Genomic DNA, 13,685 nt, shown 5'->3' on the forward strand with positions numbered 1-13,685 from the left:
TGATTCAACTGAAGAATGTAGAATGAAGCTGTGTTTGCAGAAGTGTGGGTAGAAGGCAGGGATCTGACAAAAGATGTTGAGAAACCCAGAAATGACCAGAAGGAAGCTCTTACTACCCTGAGACGGCTGAAGGCAGATGCAGGAGTGCTCCCAGAGGCAGCAAGATACAGAGCCCTGGAGGAGGGGCTGCCTGGAGCAGCTGGAGTCTGGGAGAGACGCAATCCAGGCCAGAGAGACAGTGCCAAAGTGAAGAGAGAATAAGGAAGAACCAGCCAGACTTCTCTCTACTCCCACCAGGCCCCCAGTGGCTGAACCCAATGAAAACCTGTCCCATAAAAGAGCTAAGACAATACTGTTCATAGATGCAGCTCCTCTTTGAGGCATAGAGCAGAGAAGACATCAAGAAGGGCAAACAGAAAACACATGGATAAATTGACTATTTTTCTTTTCCCTTGACTTCACTAATGAAAAAAAAAAGGAAAGAAAAAGGAGTGCAAGATCAATGATAAATAACTAAGCATCTGTTACTTTACCTTAACATTGGCAGTTGATACAGGTTGGTAGGAATGATGGCAAATTGGCTCTGTTGAAAAAAAGAAGCTGGTCAGGGTGACTGGCTGGCTGAGTCAGTTAAGCGTCCAACTTCCACTCAGGTCGTAATCTCGTGGTTCATGAGTTCAAGCCCCGCATTAGGCTCTATGCTGACAGCTCAAAGCCTGGAGCCTGCTTCAGATTCTGTGTGTGTGTGTGTGTGCGTCTGCCCCTCCCTTGCTCACACTCAGTCTCTCTCAAAAATAATAAATAAACACTAAAAATTTTTTTAAAGAAAACAGCTGTTAAACTTTAGTTCATAGCTGCCATGATGTCTTTTTTTTTCTGCCATCACTTCTAAAACCAAACATATGGGTTTTTCTAACAACAAATACATGTTGTCTTTCCATATCAGTCGGACACCACCTCGGTGTCCAACAATTCAATTCAATTCAATTCTAACACTAACCCTGTAGAGTTATCATCAGACCTCACAGGTTTAAAGGCTCAGTCCCACAACACTGTCCCCATTTCACACCCCAGCCCCAAATAACAAGAGCTCCTCACATTTCTACCAAGCCAACTATATAGTCAGGGGTTCCTTGACTTCCTCAGTTTTGATGATACACTAGAACAGCAGCAGTACTCAGGAAAACACTTGACTTAAATATGCTAGTGTATTACAAAGGCTAAAACTCAGGAAAAGCCAAAAGAGGTGGAAAGGACATGATATAGGGTCTCAGTAGTGGCTTAGAGCTTCTGTGTCCTCCCTGGGTGCCCCAGCCACCCAGCAAATCAGTGTGTTCACCAACCCAAAAGCTCTTTGAACTCTCTTGTTCAGTGGTTATTATGGAGGTTTTATTGCATGGCCGTGGTTGACTCATTTACTGGCCACTGATGAATGAGCTCAATCTGTAACTCCTCTCCCATCCCCCGAGGTGGTGAGTGTGGCTGAAGGCTCCAAACCTCCAATCATTCGGTCTTTGTGGTGATCGGCCCCATTCTGGATCTATCTAGGGGCCCCATCTGGAGTCATCTCATCAACATAAACTCAGGTATAGCCAAAAGGACCTCATTATAAGTAACAAAGGACATTCCTATCACCACAGGTTTTATGAATTTTGTGTCAGAAACCAGGGCCAAAGACTAAATTCAGTTTTATTGTACCATAGTTGGCAGGCAGAAAACATGGAACAGACCATCTTATCTTTCAGGATAAATGAGGAATCCACATTTTCATGTGAAGTCTCCCAATCATTAAGTGTTGACAACCATTTCAGAATCTTTAAAACTTTTTTGTTGTCCAAACAAAACATACCTGGAGGCTGGATTTGGCCCATGATTTCCAGTTTGGGACATGTGACAAACAGCTCCAGAAGAGTCATTTTCAACCCTGCCTATACACTGGAATCACCTTGGGTAGCTTTGAAAAACATGGACTTTATGCCAAAGCAATTGAGTAGAACCTCCTAGACTTGGGCCCAGACATTGATATCTTTTAAAATAGTTTGCTGATGATTTTAATGAATAGTCATTTTTGTTTATTTTTGTTAAAGAAGTTTATGTATTTATTTGGGGGGAGGGCGTGCAGAGAGAGAGAGGGAGAGAGAGAATCCCAAGCAAGCTCTGTGCTGTCAGTCCTGATTGTAGGGCTCAAACCCATGACATGAGATCATGACCTGAGCTGAAATCAAGAGTGGGACACCTAACCAACTGAGCCACCCAACGTGGGACTCAAACTCACAAATGGTGAGATCCTGACTTGAGCTGAAGTCATACACTTAACTGACTAAGCACCCGGTGCCCCTGTGACACTTTTATCCTAAGAATGTCAAGCACCTGGCAGGTAGAGCACAAATTACAAAAACTAGAGCAATAATGCAAAAACTAAGAAGAAAATTCAATGCATTCACTGTCTTTGTTCCTGGGACTCAACTGTTCTTCTTTCCATTACAATAGATTAAGCAGTCAATGACAACTTATTTTTAAACTCTCAGAAAGAGTGCACATTTTAGTACTTTTAAACAATTTGTTAATGTTGACCCTTTGCGCAACTCCAACCGGATTTAGATGGATGACTGGCTTGCAGTGTTGGATATTCTAAGTTGCCAATAATTTGCGCAGAGCCTGTGATTGCAAAACCACAGACATTTCACAATAGTGGAAACCTCTAATTAACTAAAATAAATGGCGGGGTGGATTTGTTTAAATAACGCTTATTGTTAATAATGCTTATTCCTTTAAGAGCATAAACTGAGAGATTCTCTACTGAGGTGAGATAGGTAGGCTGCAGATGATTTCGCAAAGTTCTTTTCCACCTTTGTGTGTGAAGTCTGACCCAGAACATTCTACTAATATTGGATCAAGCTCTCTTCTGATGTAATTTGACTGTGGGAATTGTATTGGCTGTGAAAGTGGCTCCCCTTAGTAGCAGTGGTAAAAAAATTTTTTTAAATCACAATTCTGTGGTTTGTTTTGAGTGACTGAAGCCAGGTTCCTAGGCACTGAGACAAGAAAGAATGTCAAGCAGGACCTTTAATGTGTATTTATATTTAAACATCAGACCTAACAGAAAACCCTGAAGCTTTATACAATGATTGGAGCCTTGTAAGAACCTAATTAATGTATCTTCGGGTGAATGGTTGGCCTGGCACACGAGCTGTCCCGAGGTACTTGAGGGGGTTCAGGTACCGCCTGGGAAGAATAGATGCAGTTGTAGTGATTCAGTGGCCCGTCTGAAAGGGACGTGTAAAGGCGGCTTTGTCTGGCGTGCCGCCTTTTCAGACTCACTTGATAATGCTAGTGTCAATTTCAACTGAAGCGTGGGCCAGATTGCAGATAGCATGAACTGACATTTCAAAGTGGTTAATTGTGAAACTTGAGAAGAGAATGGACACCTTCTTCCTAAGGTGGCTATTCAAATGCAGTGTCTTACCTACCCACCCACCCCCGCCCCAGCTCCAGTCTCACTCTCACTTTTGTTCTGTTCCCGCATAAAATGCAAGAGGAGCACTGAGCCTTTCCCTTGGTAGCTCTCTTTCCCATCTCCGCCTTTGCTGGGACCGCTTTGCTTGTTAAAATGTGCCCCGTGTATTAAAATGAAATTGTCACTGCTGGGTGGTACAGCATAACGTGGTTTGACACTAAGCGCCGGCAGCTACAGAAAACAGACTTTTATTGCGTTTATTCTTTCAGAGACAGGCGTCTCTAAAGGCTCACTGCAGACATTCACTTAGTTAAATCTGAATGAAGCCAAAGTGAACTATCTATGCTGCTGTCTTTGTGTTGCTAGAAACAGCCCCCATCCGGCTTGATATGGCTGTAAAAGAGTCTTAAGAAAAGATGATCATACTTAGAATCCAAAAGGGAAGACTTGAGGCTTTCAATCCAGAGCAAAGATATTTTAAGGGGGTAGGTGTGTGAGCCACCTGAGTTTCTATTTTCGCTTCCTCTGTATTTCCTATACATTGCTATACACATTATATAGAATCAACAAATCTGTGCACACACACACAAACACACACTCCAATCTAGTTTAGTCTTCATTTAGAATGCCGTGTCATTTTAAGACAAAGAGAAAGGATTTGATTTGTAGGACTCTTGCATGCAAGCTTAGATTCTTAACTGCCTTTTATCTAGATGAGTATCCAGAGAGAGATTGAGCAGGGAGGGGGCTCTGGGGTATAAGCTTTTCATTCTGTAGCTCTCCTGGAATAAAAATTCCATAAAGTAACATCTGTAGTAATTAAGGGCTTACATTTCCTCTCCCATTCATGTCTCTGGTAGGAGGGAAGGTTACTGCCCCTAAGAGACAATAGATAGTAGATCCTGTGGGAAGACAGAAAGAGCAGAATTAGAAATCTTTTGTTCCAAGAAATGGAAGTTTCCTACTTTCAACATAACAACAACAACAACAACAACAACAACAACAACAAGTCAGAAGATTTACTGTAAAAGATTCCACAGAAAGAAAACCTTGAGGAGTTAGGAAAATTGTACTCAGCTATTCCTAAATATTTGGAATGGAGAGAAGATTCATCTTGCTTCTCTAACCCAAATATTATCAGATTTGGGGGAACTTGTGATTAAGCAGGAAACAAAATGTTTTCTTTGTTTTTTATTGTTATTTATTAAAACTGTATGCGATTAGGCTTAAAGGGACATAAAACTGATTCATTCTTCAGATGTTCTTCAAAATAACACCTATATGGAACCATTGGGCCATTTGATAAATGAATAATAACCTATTTGTTTCCATTACTTTGTAATGAGTCATTTTAGTTTCCTGTACTTTCTTGTCATAGCAGGACCAGCTACATCATTTGTAGGAACCAGGTAAAGATAAAAATGTGAGACCCCTTGTTAGAAAATCATTAAGAATTTCAAGATGGCACCAGCAGAGTTTTAAAACAAGTATAGGCTTGTTCTGAGTCTTTGGCTGTGTCGTTGTGCACTCATCTCATACCTGGGAAATCAGTGTTGCTTGGTAGGTGGAGATTTTCCATGTCTATCAGTACAGGGAAATGTGCCTCCAACCCATGCCTCAGAGGAATGTACGTCAGAAAAGACCTTTTTTGTGGGTGTGAAATTTTCTTCAGAAAATAATTACAGCCCCCCTTTTGGGACATGCTCCTGATACTGTCTAGAATCCTTTAACCTGATAATTCAGATGCCCTGTCTGCATCTCTGAGCTCATCTCTGAGAGTTCCATGCCCTGATGCTCCTGGAACCTTCCACTTAGGCACAGTGTTCTGCTTACCCCACCCTCTCTAAAAGGACACAGGGCCAGGTCAGCCTTCTGTCCTAAAGAGTTCTCTGGCCTTCTGTGCCCACTTCTCAGTGTTTCCTTGGTTTTTGGAATTCCTCTCACATTTGAATTCCTGTAGCTCTAATAAATGTGTAACTTATTTGGCATTTGCTTACATTTTTTCCTTATCTTGTTTCCTCTGCATGTAATATGCTCCTGAAAACACACATAAAATTCAGGTGTAGGAAAGTTTTAGAACTTGAGTTAAAGGGCTCCATTCCAAGAAAACTCATATGAATAACAGCAGAAAATCCAAAATTACACTTTGCCTTTTAGACAAATTTCACACATTTCATACACATTCTTTCATATGTGTGTGAGCTGCTTTTTAAATTTGTATTTGCCTCTAGTGTACTGTTTGGGGGATTTAATTTCTTTTAATCAGAATCAGCCCTTTAATTTTTATCTTCACCATCCAAAGTTATAAAATAATAAAGCCCAACTATAGTTAATTATTTAGAAAATGTTGCCAATCCTAGTCTACTTAGGATAGGGCAACACTGCCAATATCGATATTAGAGTGGTAGAGTTCAAAATGCTCATTCATTAACTTGCAAGTGAGATGACAAAATTTGGCCCCCAGAAACCAACTTTAGGAATATTGCTATCTAGTATGAAAAATAGAGGATTTTCCAAAATTCAGAAATAAGAAAGTTCAGGACTTAAAGTGTATGTGTTTATGTTCTCCTCTCACATTCCAGATGCCTAAGAATTCTCTTTTGTACCTTCACCCAGTGGATTTTCAATAAAAGTGGCAAGATGCTGATAGTAACACTACTGTGTTAATCATCGCCTTAAACTGCAAGCAGCACATTTCCTCAGCTTGTTCTGTGAAATCCTCAGCACAGTAGCTGCAGCTCAGCTTTGGTGTTAGACAAGCCTTAGTTAAAATCTCAGCTTTGCCCCTCATTGGCAAGGTAGTTCATCTGTGTAAGCCTCCGAGCCTTCACTATGAAGAGCAGTAAGACCTCCCTTTCAGGTCTGCTAATTCAGACATTCAACAGATATTTATGGAGCACTTTCAATTGCCAGACATTGTTCTGTGGATTAAATAAGATACTGACTCAGTATTACCTCTAAGAGAGGACTCTGCACAGACTCACCTACCTAGGCAACTTTCAGTGCAGTAAGTAATAGTCTCAGCAATGGTGAGTGTGTGATATTCTATCGCCTAATCATGGTGGTCATGGTGACAATTCTGGTAGAATTCTCAAATCAAGCTTTTCCATGGCTTTCCAATTTTCCTCTTCATTTTTATTTACTTCTCGTGAATGTGCACAACTGTATGAAGGTATGTGATCTCCTGTTTTCCTTTTTTTCTAGAATGGAGTCTACTGAAAAATGTGAAGTGGTAATTCAACATTTTAATGGAAAATATCTGAAAACACCACCAGGCATCCCAGGTAAGAAATACCATTAGGTAATCATGCAGTTGTGTCTAGGCTTATTGCCGTTGTTGGAATGAGTACATGGTAAAGCCCATGTACTTTGGTTGGTCACTGGGAAGCAAAAGTTTGCTTTGGTAACTGCATTTTTTAATAGTATGTAGCAACCTATCTTTCTCAAAACTATCAAAGCCTTCTTGGTGTTTCTTCTTTGGCCTTTCTTTTGAATCTCTGCTGATGATTGCGTATAGTGAATTAGAAGAAAAACAGCAAAGATTGGTTTAAAATGCACTTCAACTGAAGGCAGTATGGGACTCCCGTCATTAATGTGGGTATCTTGATTTCTATTTTATAATATATCTCAACAGCAGTAGTCACAGTGGAGTACACAGACTGATGCCAGCTTCCAGACATTTCCTACCAGTTCATTACAAGAAGGGTAGAGAAAGTGAGAGTCAGCATTTAGAAACTTTTGTAATAATTTGACATTGCCATGAAATCTGAATGCATAATTGCCTATTTAAAAAAATATATCAATTCCTGACATTTTGAGTTGTTTTAAACTGTCCGTTCATCAGAGATAGTTTGAGAAGCACCAATCTTGACTGTTCGGGGCATTTCACATTGCCCATGGCAAAATTCTTGAGCTTTTATGTACATCAAAGATGATATAACTTTATGCTATTACAAATTACATTCAGCATAAAGAATTGAATACATCATATGTGTCAGGGCTTAAGCTAGCAATGCCTCAACTTGATATTAATCTGGTAGTAGTGTAAATGGCAAGGATTTAATATTAAGTAAATTTAAAAATATATCTTACTCATTAATAAAAATATTAGAGATTGAACATAGAAAAAGAATTATGAGTGGGTAAAGAAATGTCTGGCTAATGTATATTGGTTTATCAGTTGCTTTTTTGTTTTTGGTGATTCCCTGGGGGGAAATGTGACCTCTTCAGTCCTATAATAGTTTCCTTTTGATTTTTTTTTTAAGCTGGACTTCTACAGTGTTTGCTAGGTAATGCGTTCGCTATTTAAAACCCATGGTTAGAGAGTTCAGGGGTTGAACATTTCAGTTCCTTAAAATGTATTGAGGTTCCATAGAAGAGGAAATCTGAACGAAAAATAATTTTTTAGAGGGGTGGGGGTCAGGGTTCATTTGGGGAGGGTGTTGGGAAAGCGCCTTCAAACACTCACTTAGATGATCTGGAAAATCCAAAGTAGCATCTCCTGGTTAATCAGAGAGTGAACACACAGCTAAGCCCATGCTTTGATTTGGTTAGCTTCCATGCATAACATTCCCTTGAGAACCGACTGCATTATGATCCAATTGAAGACATATGGTGTTGTTAAGAAAAGAGTTAGCAGTTTTCATCTCAGCATGTAAGCTGCCCTTGCATTTTAGGAGAAATACTTTTTTTTTTCTTTTAGCATAAAAGGCACTTTAAGACACTGCTCAGACCCATCGGTCAATAAAGGAGTTGTATTGTTAGAGGATTCTCCCCTTATTTATCCACTTTATCCAAAAGATGCCTATCTATAAGGAGGCAGTCAAACTAAGTGTGAATTAGATGGTTATATTAAAAAATTAAGAATGAGCAAATTATGTAGAAATTATTGTTGATTCAAGTTTTATCATATCTCAGGGTTTTTCTTTAGGTTTCTTCATTTTCAGAAAAAGACATTGAAATCCTTCTTGACTTGATTGATTTGAAATTGCATTATTTGTTTTTCCCCCAGAGAACATAGCTGACTAACAGAATTCAGTGCTAAAGACAAAGAAGTCACTATAAATCCCCCAGTGTCTGGGCATCCTTCCTGAACACTCAGTCTGTGATATCAACCTGTCTAATATCATAGCTACACCCAATGGAAACATTGTGAATAGCAAGAACTTGGTTATGAGTTTCTCACTCACTTTTATCTCATGGGAATGCAAGAAGCAAAATAATTATGCTCAGTTATAAAACTCTTAAAGATAATAAGTTCATGCTTCTGAGGTTGATACTCAGTGTAATGGAATTAAATATATGATACTGATCATCATTAGTACTTGAATTTGCTTATTTATGCATTGGAAGTCAAAGTTTAATAAAAACTTCAAACACTAACAGAAGATATTTCATCCTTGATATTTAAGTTTGATATGGAATAAAATAAGACATAATGCAAAACGTGGGTATTTTGGTAGATCCAGTACTAAAATGCCCTCATTGGGTCATTTATTAAGTCACACTGGGTATAATCAAATGTGAACATATGCTGTTTGCCTTTATTGGTCCTCACTGCTTATTTGTTGTAAATGATTATTATTTTCAAGAATTCATATCTTCATCCAATTTTCTATTCCATCTTGAGGACTGCAAGTGTGATGTCACGATGAAACCCAGTATCAAATTGGAAGTGATTTCTTTGATATGTTCAAAAGAAATGACCAATTTCCTAACTTTTTAAATCCTAACATAGCCTTAGAGAGACTGTCTTTGTTTGTGGGTGCACTAAATAAAACCAGCTATAATTGATCTAGCCCACCTGCAATTAAAATAGAATTCAAAAAATTAGAAAAATCCAAGTGTTTTACATTATCAGGATTTGGCATCTTTGAATTTAGAAGTTTGTGGTTTTATGGAACCTACACTGATGATTTCAATGTAATGCTTTAAGGACCTGTGATTGAAGGCCCCACAGTGACCCAATGACCTGAGATTCTCAGGCCCTAAGAAAGCTGTAGAAAGGACTGCATGTTGAGTCAATCATCTTCTTATACTAAGCCCCTACTTTTATCTTACTCTAAGCCAGTAGAAAACAATTGGTACCAAATTTGTATTCTTTACTTCTCCATTTAGGAATGACTTGGGGGAAATATGCACACATCACTGGGCAAATACAGTGCCATTTTGGTTTCTGTTATCCTTGACAATGATTTCCCTTAAAGGGGATACAAAGTTAATTATTTTCCTGAGATGATCATCTGTTTTCCAAGTCCCCTACCGTGTCATTTCTGTAAAAGATTAAAATAAAATCCAGTTCAACCCAAAACTTTGGCATTGCTCTGAATTTCAAATTCCAAAATATTAAGGATATTTGCGAGGACATATAACATTGACCACATTTATGTTGCTGCTTCCATTTTGATTTGTCAATCTAGCAATAGCTTATTCATTAAGTATGACTTATGATGGTATTTAACTTTGATTCCTGCTGACAGATTACATGAGCTGGAAGGAGACTTCGTAGATATCTTCTTTTGGTTCATGCTTTTTCCTCTCTGGGCTCTTCCTTATTGTTCATAAAAGACCAATTTTTATTGAATACATCATGGACCTTCAGAACTAGTTCTGTTCACTTTGGATAATAACGTTGTCTCCAGATTTTGGTTACTTGGATCAATGAAGCTAATATACATGCCAAGTAATCAAGTCATTTAAATTCTTGTTTTTATGGTACAGGAAATTAACAACGATCAAGCGGCTGTGTTGCTACTAGCAGGTAGGAAGGAGACACGAGCGTCAATCATATAGCCATCTGCAGGAAGTGATCATCTAGTATTTTTTCCTTCCCCTAGAGAGAAAAGAAAACACAGTGTTCCATAAATGTTGCATGTACTACATATCGATCTTGATGTTTTCTGGACAAAATGAAGGATCATTAGTTGCTTGCCTGCCTAACCCCAGACATTTCTTTGTCCCATAATGAATTGCAAAGCAATGTTCTGCAGCCCCAAAGCATTTCATTTTCAAACCTCTGGCAAAAGCAAAGGATAAGTTCCCAGACACTTGAGGGATCTATAGGGCATGAACTTGAAAGGTTCACTTCCAAAGAGCCCCCGGAGCAGAGTGATCCACCATGTGGAAAGGCTTCCACATGTAAGGACATGTATTGATGAGTGGAACACACAAGTTAGTTTGTAGAAAAATAAATCATGCTTTGCTCTCACATCACACTTTTGCCTGTAAGCACATGTTCCTATCAATGGACCTGTCTTTCTAGAAGAAAATGGAATAATCCATTTTTAGTATGATTTTCTTAGTCTTTACAGAATTACTTCTAATCCCAATTGAACTTCAAGAAGTAGGGAAAGGTAGAGAGAGTGCTCCCCATTTTTGAGATGTTTATAAATTTAACAAGTCTTGGGATCAACAGAAATTTAGACAACTGAGTGAATGATAGAGGAATCATATTTTTCTAATAAATAAAATGGTGTGTCTTATGGATGCTTTGACATAAATCTTACTACTTTGTCTCTATGTAAATGAAAAATGTGCATGTGTGTGGATATAAATGTGTACTTCCTGGGAACATGTGAGGAAAAATATTTAAGGTCTGGAAATTTTTTAAAAGAAAATGAAAATAAGTGTCATTTGTCTAAATTTAAAACTTTTCCCAGAGTAAAATCTTAGCAATGTACTTAAATGAAATTCATATTCACTTAAAGACATGGTACAAAATTCTGAATAGTTAAGGAATAGTATACACGTTTTTATCAGAGGAAAATGTTTCAGACCCTCACAATCAGTGTTTCCTCAGTGATACCAATCTATTAAGCACCTGTGTAACAGATATAGTACTTGTGTGAAAGACAAGTAGAAAAGTACATTATCCACTTTAGCAAAAATATATTTTTATGGTTTTTCTTGTTTGAAGCATTGCCTAACTCTGAGCTTTTCATCTTTGTGAACTCAAAACATCATTTGCATAATAAACTATGTAAACACTGCCATCCCCAACTGGGTGTCAGTTTTAATAAGAGGATTGTTGCAATATTCAGGAGCTACTTTCTGTGAAGACTCTCATTTTTAATGTTAGGGATGCCTTCCTGATTATTTCTAGGTACCAAGTACATAGTTAGTTGCTTCATGATGAAACACTGTTGGAATATTATTAGTGAACTTTACAGAGTAGCCTGACAATTACATAGTCAATAAAGTCTTAGAATCTGTATGAATTCTATGGATGCAGACTTGGTCAGTTTTCAACTTTCCTACAGAGCCCCATTTGATACCATGAAACTATGAGTTGGTTACTGACTAGATACGGGAGAAAGGAGACAAAGATGATTAAATTTCTAAACTGGAAAAAGAGCACCCCTGACAGGGGAAGGTACAGGGGACATCTTCAGGAGGTTAGAAATGATGGGAATGGATTGTGTGCCCCATGCTACATACATCTCCTCCTCCCACCTGATTACAGCCACAGATGAAGTGGGCAGCCTCTGTTCATCCTGGAAGCATTCCATCTCGAGCATGTACTGGTCTCTCCACCCTTCTACCTCAGGGCAATATCCATAAATGCTCACCCAACCCAGCATAGGTGTTCTGCAAACTTTGGGAGAGTTATCCCTTCTGGGGACAGCCCTCAATTAATGGACTTTGGGAGTCAGTGATTAAGATCGAGCCTCTCATCCTTTGAAGGGACTATTCTGAGTCATATTCAAAAAGATTCCTCAGGGACTTGTCCACAGTGGTAAAACAAGCTCAGTGAGACTCCTTAGGCACCAAATACATTGTTTTAGTGACTTTTTTTTAACAGCAGCACTTATGAACCACATATATGGGATGATAAAGATGAATAGGAGTAGACACATGGTAGTCAGGGATTAAATTAAACAAGAGAGGTATGGAAGAAGCTAAGGACAAAATGCCACCAGTGACACAGTGACATGGCTGACCTTAAAACAACTGAGGATGAGAAGAGGTGGCTGAAATTGTAGAGAGAATGGAAGACTATGACTATTCATCATAATGCCAGAAAAGTAAAGGCGGACACAAGCATGGAAAATTATGGCCACAGAGAAAGGAACCTGTAACGTTTGGGTCCTTGATGAATGTGCAGTGGCAGGTGTTGATATTGAGGTCCAAGTGAGCAGATGGCTGTAGCTGGCATAAGAGACATGGAGATGATCTTCAGCTGGGCAATTGGAGGCTTCAGATTAGAGTGTTGGAAGTTTTCAACAACACTGCAGATTCCCGTACCTAACTTCCCCTGATTTTCCCCGAAGTTCTAATCTTCACAGAAGCAGATGGGAAAGTGTGAGCAGTACTGAGGTGATTTTTTTTATTTAATTCTGAGTTTTCTACACTGGGGTGTTTTTGTTTTTGTTTTGGTCATTTTTGTTTTCTATTTTTGCTGCTTCAAGAGCTATTGCTCAACTCAGTGTAGATTGTTGGTAAATGTTCTTCGGAGTTGGTGTGCAACTCCATGAATTGAATGACCCTCATACTTGTGTTCATTTGAATGAACTTCCTGAGGGTGTAGGGTTGATACACAGCTTCTGTGCATCAGCAAACTTGGAAGAAAAGATTGAGATAAATCTTTGGATCTTTTCTTATTTGATAGCAAAGTTTTCGGCAACAAGTGTATATCTAAATATACAGACAATGCTAAATATTCATGAGGAAAGGAAACTTACTTGAAAAAAGTCACTTTTTGAAAGCTTTTTTTTCCCCTAAGACTGCCTTTTAAGGTGTTATCCTGGCAGTCTAAATGTTTTTTTCTATGAAGAACTCATTCATTCTCGGACAGTGCAGTGATAAATTCTGTGTTCTAACATGGCAAATGTTCCTGCTTAACTTAACTTAGGTCTAGTTCAAAACTTTCTGCTACTAGGTCTAGTTAAACACTGTTCCCACACTGCACTTTTTGCCTCCTTTTTCTCTTTTGTCTTCTTCACATTAAAAAAAACGTGAATATCTTGAGATTAAACAGAAAATCTTATTCTCTGCTGGCATACTGTTGCTTCTCCCTGCCCAGAGGAAGTACTACATTGGCTTATTATTTCTACTATACCGCAGTATTTAAAACTCTATCTTGTTTAATCAATACGATATGGTCAATATGCTTTGCTGGCCATGTACTTTCCATAATTATATATAAGCACCAACGAGTGCTGACAGAATGTGTCTGAAGTTGCCACTTGGCTCTGGAATCTTATTTTTTAAAGCAACTGTAATTTCAAGG

General features: G+C 38.6%; 1 protein-coding gene across 8 annotated transcripts in view; it reads left to right on the forward strand.

The window, feature by feature from the left end:
- RBMS3 (RNA binding motif single stranded interacting protein 3) overlaps positions 1-13,685 on the forward strand; it is a 702,138-nt gene that overhangs the window by 452,177 nt on the left and 236,276 nt on the right. For all 8 annotated transcript variants that reach the window (XM_077760752.1, XM_077760745.1, XM_077760748.1 and 5 more), the window contains exon 6: positions 6,662-6,741. In XM_077760752.1, the coding sequence (XP_077616878.1) occupies positions 6,662-6,741 (80 nt within the window). The remainder of the gene's footprint in view (positions 1-6,661; positions 6,742-13,685) is intronic.

This window comes from Crocuta crocuta, unplaced genomic scaffold (assembly GCF_008692635.1).
Source record: "Crocuta crocuta isolate KB4526 unplaced genomic scaffold, BGI_CrCroc_1.0 scaffold253, whole genome shotgun sequence".
Lineage (NCBI taxonomy): Eukaryota > Metazoa > Chordata > Mammalia > Carnivora > Hyaenidae > Crocuta > Crocuta crocuta.